The 13,178-nt window shown below is 35.3% G+C and overlaps 1 protein-coding gene across 7 annotated transcripts in view; it reads right to left on the minus strand.

Annotated features, from left to right (window-relative positions):
* Positions 1 to 13,178, minus strand: part of Ptprc (protein tyrosine phosphatase receptor type C) — a 104,672-nt gene that overhangs the window by 22,546 nt on the left and 68,948 nt on the right. For all 7 annotated transcript variants that reach the window (XM_031384084.1, XM_031384089.1, XM_031384088.1 and 4 more), the window contains 7 exons: positions 12,247 to 12,455; positions 7,672 to 7,732; positions 6,293 to 6,401; positions 5,620 to 5,654; positions 3,167 to 3,276; positions 2,192 to 2,282; positions 2,028 to 2,104 (listed from right to left, as the gene is read on the minus strand). In XM_031384084.1, the coding sequence (XP_031239944.1) occupies positions 2,028 to 2,104; positions 2,192 to 2,282; positions 3,167 to 3,276; positions 5,620 to 5,654; positions 6,293 to 6,401; positions 7,672 to 7,732; positions 12,247 to 12,455 (692 nt within the window). The remainder of the gene's footprint in view (positions 1 to 2,027; positions 2,105 to 2,191; positions 2,283 to 3,166; positions 3,277 to 5,619; positions 5,655 to 6,292; positions 6,402 to 7,671; positions 7,733 to 12,246; positions 12,456 to 13,178) is intronic.

The following is a 13,178-nucleotide window of genomic DNA, read 5'->3' on the forward strand; positions in this document are numbered from 1 at the left end:
ACATTCATATGTTGCAGATGGAGTGTAAGTTAGGGCAGCTGTCATGTGGAAATTTTAAAAGTTATAATTATGTAGATTCTTTGGATCTGAAATTCCATCTTTAGAAATTTACTCTATAGATAAATTAAATTAAAACCCACAGTATAATAATATGAATCAAGATGACACATTTCATCTTTCTTTGTAGCAGTAGAAATGTATAAAGCATACTTAAGCTTCATTAATTATACCACAAATTACCATAAAAATAAAATGATGTGAAAATTTGTTGGGTCTGCAGTTAGCAAACTATAGTTTGTGATGCTTAAACTTTTTTAAGCTTTGTGTATTTCAAGGGTGTTTATGTGTGTGTGTATGTACATGCACAACATATGTACAAATGCCTGCAGGAGCCATAAGAGGGCATCAGTTCCACTGTAACTAATGCTATGGGTGTTTGTGAGCTTCCTGGTATGGGTGGTGGGAACCAAACCTAGAGCCTCTGCAAAAGCAGGCAGTTCTCTTAACTGCTGAGCCGTCTTTCAAGCTTCCCTTATGCTGTACTTGTTTAATTTTGATTGTCAATTTGATAATATTTAAGATCACCTTAGAGACAAACTTCTGCACATGTCTATAGGGGAGTATCCAGAGAGGGTTAAATGAGGTAGGACCCACCCGGTTTGTAGTTAACACTGTTCGTTGCCTTGATAGAAGTCCTGCACTGACTGAAGGGGAACATAGAGTCCTAGCATAGCATCTGTCTCTTTCCTTCCTGACTATAGATGCAATGTGATTAGCTACTCACACTCCTGCAGATGCACTTTCCTCATAGTCATACAGTGTACTTCAAACCATGAGCCAGAAGAAACCTACCCTTCCCTAAATGTTTTTTTTTCGTGTATTTTGTAACATGAACAAGAAAGGTATAGACAAGCCTGTGAGCAAATCTAGCAAGATCTAACTTCATACCTAAAGTCCTTTGTACCAATATACATGCTTTCAAGGGACTTGAGTATTTAAGACAAAGATTAACTCTGATCTGAAAAGTCAAGCCTATGTGCTCTTTGGTCCATCACCAGAAGCATCTGTAAAGTATTCATTTAGAGTACTATTATATGTGTTCCATGTATAGAAAGATAGCTCTATGTGACATAAACATTTTAGATAGCTATACATTCTACATTTATACTATGTGTGGATTTATATGTATACAGATATGCATATCTAAGGTATGTATTTTATATGCATATTCAAAAAACAGGCTACATCATGGTGTGGCTATAACATTTATAATAAAAGTCTTACTTAAATGTTGGTGTTTTACCTTTCTGTTAAGAAACATGTACAGATGTGAATGCTCTCCTGAAAGAAGGAGATACTGGGTAGACTGGCTAAGTAGATGTTCTCAACTTATATGCGTTTTTCTATCTTGTAAAATTCTTGAACTCATGTGAAACCCTATTTATTTAAGAATTATAGATGCCAAATGTTTAAATGTCATCTCTAAGTTTTATCTAGATATTTTCAATTTGGATAACTACAAGGGAGAGATGAACACACCAATGGAGAAAGAAACTGCTGCTATGCACAATGAATCGAAGCACACCTGTGGGCATAGACAGACCTACATCCATCTCAGTTTAGGCCTTTCCTAATTTTATTACAGTTTCATAATAACTAAATTACTCGAGTTTCCCAATTCTCATGTATTAGTGGGCATGCTCAGCTGCAGCAGATGCAGAGTTCTTGTGTAAAATCTATGCAGAGATATTTTCATGCACAGTGAAGAGGAGATTTTTATTTTCATAAGGAGAAAACACTATTTTACATTTAGCACCAACAAGAATACACATAACAATCTTTGTAAACATTAATGAATTTTGTTTTGGTGTCAGTGATGCCATGGGCATAACTTAAAATATTTATAATAACTTCTCTAAATCCTTGCAAAACCAGTGGAGGGACTAAGTAAAACACATAGATGTAAAGAAAACGAACAATTCTGAGGGTCAACAGAAGCCATAAGGTAGCTTAGCGTATTTACTTACATCGATGTAGCTGGCATTTATGTAGGTGGACCCTGCATCTCCATTTATTTCAGAGAGTTCCACACGGTTATAATCATCTGATTAAAGAAGAGGAAATTAATACTGAACTAAAGAGTAGCCATACAGTGTCAATACACAGAAACTCAGTTCCAAAGTGCACTCACAGGGAAGAATGTCAACATAACGGTTTTTATTCTGATTTTGGGGTTTTCGGGCATCTTTGATGGGAAACTTGCTGAATACCCGTGGAATGCTCTGAAAGATACAAATATTCTTTGGGTTACAGAAGATTTCCAAAAGAAGGAGGTGGGATAGAATGATGGTGGGAGGGAGGAAAGGAAGGAGGCAGCAAGGCAGAAAAAGGAAGGAAGGAAGGAAGGGAGGAAGGAAGGAAGGCAGAAAGGAAGGAAGGAAAAAAGGAAGAAAGAAGGAAGGAAGAAAGGAAGGCAGAAAGGAAGGAAGGAAGGAAGGAAGGAAGGAAGGAAGGAAGGAAGGAAGGAAGGAAGGAAGGAAAGAAGGCAGAAAGGAAGGAAAAAAGGAAGAAAGGAAGGAAGGAAGGGAGGAAGAAAAAAGGAAGGAAGGAAGGAAGAAGGAAGAAAGGAAGGGAGGGAAAGAGCTTTATCCTTTATCAGTAATCACTGGGCGTAAAATGAGGTTACATAAATACATCCTTTATACTGACAAACACAGTACGTTAGGTAGAGGGAATTAACTTTATTATGAACTCTGAAAAAATATATTTTTTAAAAAATTAATGATAAAACAATTAAATTAAATTTAATTTCAAAACAAATTTAATGTTAAATGAAAAATATAAAATTACTTAGTGACTGATTATTAGAAAGTGATCTAGAACTCAAGGACAAAAGGAGCCACATCTGTTTGTGACAGGACTTCATACTCAAGTGAAATGCACTAAAGCGTTATGTTGCAAGCCTCACCAGTTCCCTACTGTGAATGGCCTTGCCACCCTCTCAGAATCCTTCATCTATGAATATTGCAGTAACATATGACTATGCTATATTTCTGTGCTCGGTGGATACATTATGAAGGCAAATGGTTATGCATGTATATGTAACATGGAGTCATCTTGAGGACTATGTGGAATTTTTTTACCCTCTGTCAAGGATGACTCATACCTGAAATTCAGCCAGGAACAGTCTGCCTTCATCAGCAATCTTTCTTTTGTATGTTTCCAACAAAATGTCAGAATGAATTGGCTCCACGTCCATCAGCTGCTTTTCATCATCTGTAAACAAGTTAGAGATAAGACCTGTGTTGCATCTGTCTGTCTGTCCATCAGATCTGCATGTGCTAATAGAGTTCCTACCTCAGCTATTTTCCTTCTCCCTATTTGTGTGGGAAATTTCATTCAAACGTAAGCATTTGCCTATAAGTTAAGGACTTCTAAATCTTGCACCTCAGTCTTTTTCTGGCTTTGTCCTGCTCTCTCTACATGAATGAGCTTCTCTTTTTCCTATGCCTAGATAAAAAGGTCCCTGAACAAATATTATCATTGTTAGACATCCATTTCTTCTTTGCTTGATTACATTCAATTTGTAGTAACTGACAGATTTCTGTATGCCATGATTATTAATTTCTTTTCATTTCTCCCTTTTAATCTCTCTCTCTCACCATCAGCCCCAGCTGTGCTAGATAATCTATCTACACATGCGCTCTACCCCATACTTTATTCTTAACTTTAGTTAAAATATATAATTGTACAGATGATAAAAGAAAACGATTAATACTATTCTGTCCACTATTCACCTTAATTTGGTTACCTTACTCTGTCAAATAAGTTATATTTATATTGTATCTTCAGAATAAAAAAGAAAAAAAGCATTATGTAGATTGTAATATAACTTTCTGTGAGAAAAAAATACAGATGGGTACTGAGTACTACTTCTTTCTTTCCATTGGATCACCTCCTTTATGAGAACTTTCATGACAAGCTATATTTACATACAGGACCTGACAAAAGGTAATTTTTTACAAGATATATTTGTTATATTTGAATTATGTGTATAAGTTTTCCCTGCATATATGCACACACAGCACTTGCGTGCCATGTCTGCACAGGACAGAAGTTGGTATATGAGTCTCTCTAACTGGATTTTAGGCCAATTATGAGTGGCCAAGTGGATGTTAGGAACTAACCCAGGGCCTTTTCCAGAGAAGCCAGTGCTCTTCACCCCTGAGCTATCTGTCCAGCTCCAGAAACCACAGTTTTAAAAGGCTCAGGAAATTTGTGCTGTCACACATGCAAATGTTTCTCCTAGTCACGCATCACCTGTTTCTGATTCTTGCTCCAGTGTCATGTTAACTGTCCCCATTGTCAGATGCAGAAAGATGTTACCCGTGAATATGACATTTTTATCTTATGCTCACAATAAACTTTGTTTTTAAAACACAATTATCACTTTGGCCACTTCCTCTGTGTGGTGGGGAATGTCTAGATCTCATCCAGGCTGTGTTTAGAGGGGTAAGTTCTAATGTATTCCTTGCTGTAACTGGTACTAATTACAAGATAAAATATCTGATACTTCCAATCCACCTTAACTCTGGAAACTATATTCTACCCTCTGCCCATGTATGGTTAGACTTTTCTTCCTCCCTCTTCCCTCTGTCTAACAGGGCTAACACTCCAGACATATGATCTTGCTGACTTGATCTATTCATTGACATGCACTGATTTCAATATCCTCACCAAGACTTGGGCAAGAAAACATTGAAATAAAGAGGAACCTCCCTGCCTTCTTAATGTGTGCAGCCTGGATAGGGGAGGGTATTCAACAAAGATGTGAACAAATACAGCTGTGTCAGGTTGTGATACAGTCTCGAACAGGTACTCAAACTATGGAGCTCCAAAGAATCAGTGCAAAAGCTGATGTGCACAGCTTGGTACCTCCTGTTGTCTCAAGGAAACCCTTCGCAAGGACACAGACATTTTCAAATTCAGTGTCATAAATAAGAGAAAAAGTAATTACCTTATTACAAGCACAGTTTAAATATCTCTAATGGTTTTTATTGGATCCTGTCTTTAAAAACTTAAGAAATTACATAACAATCAGAAGAAAGCATGCCCTTTTTATATAAAGTGTCTTGTTCATCATTTTGCCTTCAGTGGGAGCATCCACTATCACACCCTGGCAAATATCATAGCGTCACTGTGGAATACCATCTTCTTCACTGGTCAGTCTGATGTTTCCCTGCATTCTTAGCAAACCAAATTCCTGCCCTCCCCACAGACAATTTTTTATATTTTATCTTTATGCAGAACCATGCACATTGCACAGCTACAACACTTAACACACTTCTCTTATTCATCAATACAGCTGGCTTTCTGTCTTTGATTCCCAACCTTTGAACTGTAGAGACCATGGCCTGTCACTGTGACATGGATAATATTTATGATACTATTGTGATTGAAAACCTCACATCGATGGTTACTTTCAGAACAGAAAAATTTGTTTCATTGTGTCAATGGACAAAGCCCAGGTTGAATTAAAGATGCCAAACCCTTATTTTAAAATAAGTGAAATTGAATTCAGAGAAACAATATTTATCAGTCAAAATTATTCATACTCACCCCTTTCAACAAGTTCCTGTTGCTCATCTAAATTGCTGTGAAAATAAAATAAAATAAGTTGCTATGTTTGTAAAAACATGGCATTCAGTTGCCATTCAGCTTAACTGAGCAAATATTTTATAAATGTACTAAGTGGAGGGAGGAGTACAGATGACAGAAGAGAGGAGGAGATGGGTAGGAGAGGAAAGAGGATAAAGAATGGACAGGGAAAACAGGAACTTGGGGAGAGTGCAGAAAGCAATGGGAGCAAAGAAAGCAACCAAGCATTCCCTGCAAATTTAAGAAGAATGAAAAAGAATTAAGTGAATTCTCCAGTTCTTTCATAAATTTATATCTTCTGAGGCAAAGAAATGAACACATTGCCCAGAACTTCCCTCCTTTGTAATTGCTGTCCCCTGTATTGCTTTCATCCACTGAGGATTAAAAGATATGCATTCTTGACACTGATTATTATTATTAGAACAAGCTTATACTACCATTAGCAAACACAGAGAATATAAGTACTTACAGGAAGCCAATAATTCCACCTTGAGTCTCTGACTCAACATTAAGATGTGAACTAAGTTCATACTGTCATTTCTAGTTCATTGCTCAGGCAATGACTTTTGGATGCTAGCTTGAAACATTATTACAATAGCCATTGCCTCCTAATTTGTAATTAATTGTCTCTTACCTGGATCTTTTCTTGCGCAGATCATAGATTTTATACAAAACAACAAGCAGGGCTATTGATGTCACAATAATCAGAAACACCAGGAATATAATCAATGCTTTAGCATTATCTAGAAACAAAAAGTGGGACACAAGAGCTTATTATTTCAAATACCTTGCTAGATCAAGAGTCACCTTCATGAACTAAAATTTTAATATTTTTCATTTATTGTGAAGTAAAAGTTAAAATTATAGACTTAAAATGAAATACATTAAAATCTTGATTTTGCAGTTTGGGGCTCTGTTATTTCAAAATTCCCAAGGCATTTATATTTAAAGAGACTAATTAGAATATAGATGAGTACTTTCATTTCTTTTCATTAAATAATGTACTTTTGTAGAAAACTATCATTTAGATTTAATTCCCTTTCAGAGACTCATTTTAAAGGAATCAATGAGTTAATGTAGTCAGTACAGTGTTCAGAAAGGAACTCATAGTTTACCAGTGAGCACAAAAGTAGGTATCCTCCTAAGGGATTCGCAAAAGCTTCTATCCCACAGAGATAAATCTCTCACATGTTCACTGGGGAATAAAACCAATTAACAAAGAGACAAAATTTTTTTCTTTTGACAGTGAGGATTAACGCTTACCCTAGCTTGAGCTTTCAGTAAGAACCAATGTAGATCACACTCATAGGGAACACAGAGCAAAGCACTATTGGCAATATCTTTATCCTGTCTTATGTGCCATCCTTTTCATGTGCATGATTGAAATATACTATACTTATGAAGTGACATCATGGTTGGAACCCCAGAGCTAGGCTGCTAAGTTTCCAACCTTAGCTCTTACTCCTTAGAAGGGAATTTGGCCAGAAACACACCACCACTGCACCTCAGTTCCTTAATTCCTGAAATGAGGCTAAATAGTTTGGTTCCAGTAAACTGCAGAGTGGGTAGAAGACAGAGAAATGTAGCTATTCACGACCCCAAAGCTGCTTTTAGTGTCTTATTGTCAATAACGATGCCCTAGACACATAAGGTATATGCCTATGATACATAAGGTATCATAGAAATCAGAATGTAGTCAGCAGATACATCAGTAGCACAGATATATGTTGAACATTATAGTCAAGAAAGCAGCCTCATTAAAATGGGTTATCAAAAAATATTTGTGCAAATAAATCCTCTTAAAATTTGTAATGAAGGCAACATTCACACATTGACTAAGTGATCAAATCTATTAGTTTGACTTTTATAATACTGTAATTTTTGTAAGCTGAAGATATTTATAAAATACAAATAAGCAAGTAATGAATCAATCTATGGATGCCAAATAAAACAGTTTTGTTCATAAAAATGCATACATATAGAGGTAGAAAAAAATAGGCCAGGATGACTTACAAGATGTTGAATGATTTCTTATAACTGGATCTCCTTGGTACACTCCATTGTAAAAATAGACCTAAATTTCAGTTAAGAAAAAGAAAAAGAAAAGAATTAGGTATTTTGTTATAAGTGTGTGTAGGATACTATAAGCTATACATTATTTCTCATAGAACACATTGTTTTCATCAAAAAACTTCTGAGTTAAATCTGAAACTGTAATGTTATTTTGGTGTATGCTGACAAAAAGATAGAAAAAATATTTATCAGCCATAGTAATTATGTCAGTAATAAGTTGAAATGGAAGAACAAATGAAAAAGTTCAGAAAATGAAACCAAGGCTTAATAATTTAAGGTGTAGTAAACAGACAGAAATTAAAGCTGTCGATTAATATGCTAGTATGCTCACATTTTTAAAAGTAAACTTGCTATTTATAAAAGTTGAGTGTACAATGCACATGTTTTTAAGGGTAAAATACATGAAAAATTACAGTGCAGAAATAATGATCATAAACACCCAGGGTTCATAAAATTTAAAACAAATAAAGAAAACCAACTTGATATCAAAGAAACCTGGGAGGATACAGAAACCGACCACCTGTGAGTAGAGGTTTTATCAATATTTATAAACAAAACTTCGTCATTTACTTCTTATAAAGCAATAAAATTCACAGCAATAAAATTTTAAGATCCACAAATGCCTGTATATATATATATATATATATGTATATATGTACATATACATATATACGCATCCCAGAACAAACCATCTTCTTTAATAATCAATTTAATTCTGTTTGCAGGCTTTTAGATATAACTGACAAGCCATGGAAGAACAGGATACAATTTTTTTCAGACCACAGTAATAATGATCAAAATGATTTTTTTTATATGAGTGGAGAAGATACAACAAGAAAAACACATCAAAACAAATCACTAGGAATAAATTATGAGTAACAAAACAAGTGTAAATATCTTTAGCTGAGCTGGTTATACCAAATAGAGATGAGATGATCACATCCTCAGGAGAGTGTGCAGGTTGTCCGAGGGACAGAAATGGGTGTGGAAATATGTTATGGTGAGCGAAATGAAGGAAATCAGAGATTCATTTTTGCAGTCAGAGAAGGAATAACTAAATGAAAATCATCTCCTAATTTGAATTCTACATTTATAACATTCACTCATAAATCCCAGAATAATTTATAATGTTTGAAAAGAGGAAGAAGAGAATCCTAGGAAAAGAGGCAAGCCGTAGGTAAAGTTATTAATGGATAAAGCTTCGGTATGGACTAAAGGGATCACTGTGCCAAGTGCTCTGTGGCCACTGTGTGCACAGTGGAACAGAATGCAAGGTGGCTTGGTAATAGCACATTGTTTCTCCACATGGAATACTCTTCCAAAAGAAATGACAGACTCAGTCAAGAAGATATCTGCAAGAACCAATGATAGTGAAAGACAATGTAGACGATTCTCAAAGAATGCCTCTGTAGTAAACGGACGAAAAGGATGTCTAAGGTACTAATCATCCTTATACTATTGAAAGTTACACAGCATTGAAAAAAGAGTGAAATATTTCCAAAATACCACAAAAGTTCTGCATACCACACAGATGCTAATCATATCATCAACCCATTTATTGAATAATCTTTGGGAATATCTGTCCACCAAATTAATAAAATATTAAGATATTTGTTCAATAATATGTTGAAATAATAATGTACTATGAAAGGAATAAATATGTTCCCTCTTGGAATATGAAGTGTTTTGCATTAGATAATCCATTACTATAATTCATCATATCAGTAAGTCAATGTAAATACCACTTTAGTACCATTTAAAATAGCAGAATATATATATACATACACACACACACATATATATATATACACACATATATACACATACACACATATATATGTATATAAATATACATATACATATATACATATATATATTCTAAACTACTTGTCATGACTATTCCTGGTTACTAACTTGACTATACATCTGGAATTAACTAAAACCCAAGCAGCTAGGTACACTTGTAAAGGATTCTTTTTTTCTTTATTGAATTATTTGAAGTGGAAATACCCAATTTAAATTCAGATTTTTGGAGGTGGTAACATCCACCTTAAATCTGAATCACATCCTTTTGGTGGAAGCTTATATAAAAGACAATGAAGAAGGAAACATTTGTTCTTTGTCTGCTTACCCTCCCTTTTGCTAACAATCTACTCTGTCACTGGCATTAGAGCCTACTTCTTCAGGTTCTGGCATGTACTGAATACCAGACTAGCTGAACCAGAGCCTGTGAGCTACTACTTGTTAGAATTTATAATCCAAAAAGGTGATATACAAAAACACTTGGAATGATAAAAAAAATGAAGTTCAGTGTCAAGATCATATTATGATAGATAATGCTGATTGTCAAATTGATAAGATCTATAATCACCTATGGGGAACACTCAGGGCATCTCTGTGGAGGAGTTTCAAGATTGAGTTAATTGAGAGGTAAGACCTTCCATAAATGTGGGGAGCATCATTCCATGCTAGACTAAATAATAAATAACATTGATTATTTATTAGTACTACTAATAAAGAGACTCAATAATAAAGAGAAACTAGATTCAACATTACTTTTTTGCTTTGTATCTGTGGATAAAAATTGGCCAGTTGCCTCATGTTCCTGTCACCTTCCCTTTCTCACCAGGATGCACTGTACTCCTTCCAACTGTCAGCAAAAATACCTTCTTTCATTCTTACCTTAATTTGTCATGTATTTAGTTGTAACAACAAGACAAGTAGCTAATGTAGAAAACCAGGAACTAACTAGTGTAGCAGATAAAACTTCTTGCTACACAAGTCTCACAACTTAAGTTCAATTCCTTGATCTCATGGTAGAAGGAGAAAATTGACTTCCCAGAGATGTCCTCTACCTTCCATGTATGTGCACAATAGCGCATATGTACCCAAATTACATACACATGTGCCTTCATAAATAAAGTAAAAATTACAAAGAAAACTGCCTCCAAAGGATGGAGGCATTGTTGTGATACACCTGAGCACACGACTCTTACTCCTTTGCAACTGGTTTATGCAAAGAACAATTCAGAGCTTCATTCCAGAGAAAGCCTAGGATGCTTCTAAGTAGAACACAATATATAATTCTGATAGGAATCCAAGGACCATAGTGCCAAGAGAAAGAAAGGCAGATGGTAAGGACACAGTTCACGGACTTTCAGAGGTTGGAGGGAGTCCAGGGCTGAGTATATCATGTACGTGATACATTTTGACAAAGAACCTGGCTAGATTCTGTCCATGGCTGGAAGTAATAGAGAACCAAAAGGAAATGGATTAACTTCTTTGGTGAAGGAAATCTCAAGACAGCACAGCATTCAGGCTATTGCACGGCTACTGCTCACTCCTCTTATTCAGAACTCCAGTAAGAGAGAGGAAAAACATGAAAATGTGAAGTGGAGAATATGTGTGAGCAAGTTGGAGGGTGACGACATAGTGAGCTCAGTAGGTGGAAGGTTATGGAAAGTTATCTGCAAGTGTTCTTAGGATAATTAGTACTGATAGTCGCCTTGACAGATCTGGACACACCTAAGAGATAAATTTCTAGGCATGTGTATGAAGGAGAAGAGTTAAATGCTTAGGGAAATCAATCCAAAATGCAACACTATTCAGTGGTCTATGGTCCTAAGTGGAGTGATAGTAAGAGGCCGAGCTGAGCACTAACATACATCTCTCTCTGTTTTCTGAATACAGATGCAATGTAACCAGTTATATCAGGCTCCTGCCATGATGCTTCCCTCAAACTAGAAGCCAAACCAGATTTTTCTTCCTTAAGTTTTCTTTATATTGAGTAGAAAATATTAAAGACATTAAGAAATGTGGCTATTTATTCATAAACATGGTTCCCAAATGTTGTTTATGTTAGAGATCAATATAGTTGTAATTAGTAAAATATAATAAAAACTGTGTGCTAGAACTCCATGTAACTATTGGAAATTAAATAACAAAAAATGTTAATGATAAAACAATACAGAAAAAAAGCCAGACTGTCTTAGAAATGGTTATGTTTATCTATTGCATAGAAAATTTCAAATAAATAACAGAAATATCTATATAATATATAATTCACAGTGAAACAATAGGTGTCTTAAAGTTCTTTATGTTCAAATGGTTTTTTAATTTATTTTAGTATTTTCTAACCTCAAAGCACACCTAAGATTTTGTAGTTGAAAACTTTTTTTTTATATGTAAGTTGAAAACTTAATCGAAATAAATATAGCAAAGTGAACAGCTGCTGCTCAGGAAATGTCTAACAGGCACACGAACAATGTTTTCCCTACAGATAAGTCATTTTGAAGTAGCAAATATCCTGAAAAAATTTAGCCATTAAGAATTACTTTTCATTACAGAGAGAAAACACTTGGCATCAAATTGCTGATGTTCTAAATTGTTGATTTCACGAGTCATCAGAGATCCATTAATGCATGCAAGTAGTATCATTAACGCCATGAAAGTACTAAGTGTTAAACACTGTAACATATCTTGGGAAGGCTGTAATTATGGAATACATGACCTTACCAGAAACTCATAGTCAGTTGAATAGTAGAGATTATCTACTTCAAATTGGCATTGAGATTGGTTGTCATTTTTAACTACAGAACCTCCACTTTTGACTTCCAAAATGTAAAATGTTTTAGGGCCGTTAATTTCATAAGGAGGACCACATGTGACACTTATACTGTTTTCTGTTGTGCGGGAGGTTTTCATCCCATTGACCTTGCTTGGACCTATCAAAATAAAGAAACATTTGTTATCTTAGTATTTTGCTATGTGAAAGTGTAAATACCTTGAAGCATAAGTACAATGTAAACCACTCTCAGCTTTGGTCTGCCTCACAGCAACACAGATTCAAAATGATTTTAAAATATTTAAAAATAAATCACCTATTCATTATTATCAAAGAAGACATGCTTGAAGCCCTAAGTGTTTGCACAATCCCTAAACACCAGGATGTAGAGCGAAATAGCAGTAAGAAGTGAGAAGTGAGAAGGAAGGAGCCTGGGGAAGGATGCTTGAGAAACAGTTACGTTCTCCTGTACAGCCCAGGCCTTCCTCCCCTCCTGGGCCTGTTTATCCTACTCAACAACAATGTGAGACTTTTCAAGGAACTATTCACTTTCCTTGGCTTTAATATCTCACGAACCTGAGAAGGCAACAAGAACATATAACTTGTAGGACTTGCAAAATTTCCAGTATTTTCATTCTTTGAGAATGTCATACAAAATATAGTTGGGCCTTTTCATACATACACAGCCAAGCCCTTCCTGTTCCCATCTGCTCTGCCCTTCCACCCATTCTCATTCAACTCTGAGATTCCTCCTTTGTATCTTCTTTCCCTATCAAGCTAGTTCCTGGGCTTGGGTCTCACCATAGTGCATGGTCAGCCTATCAAGGACCACATCATTAAAGGACGTTGACTTTCCTTCTCTTGTAGTTATCAAATGTCAAAT

Source organism: Mastomys coucha, unplaced genomic scaffold (assembly GCF_008632895.1).
Source record: "Mastomys coucha isolate ucsf_1 unplaced genomic scaffold, UCSF_Mcou_1 pScaffold1, whole genome shotgun sequence".
NCBI classification, from domain to species: domain Eukaryota; kingdom Metazoa; phylum Chordata; class Mammalia; order Rodentia; family Muridae; genus Mastomys; species Mastomys coucha.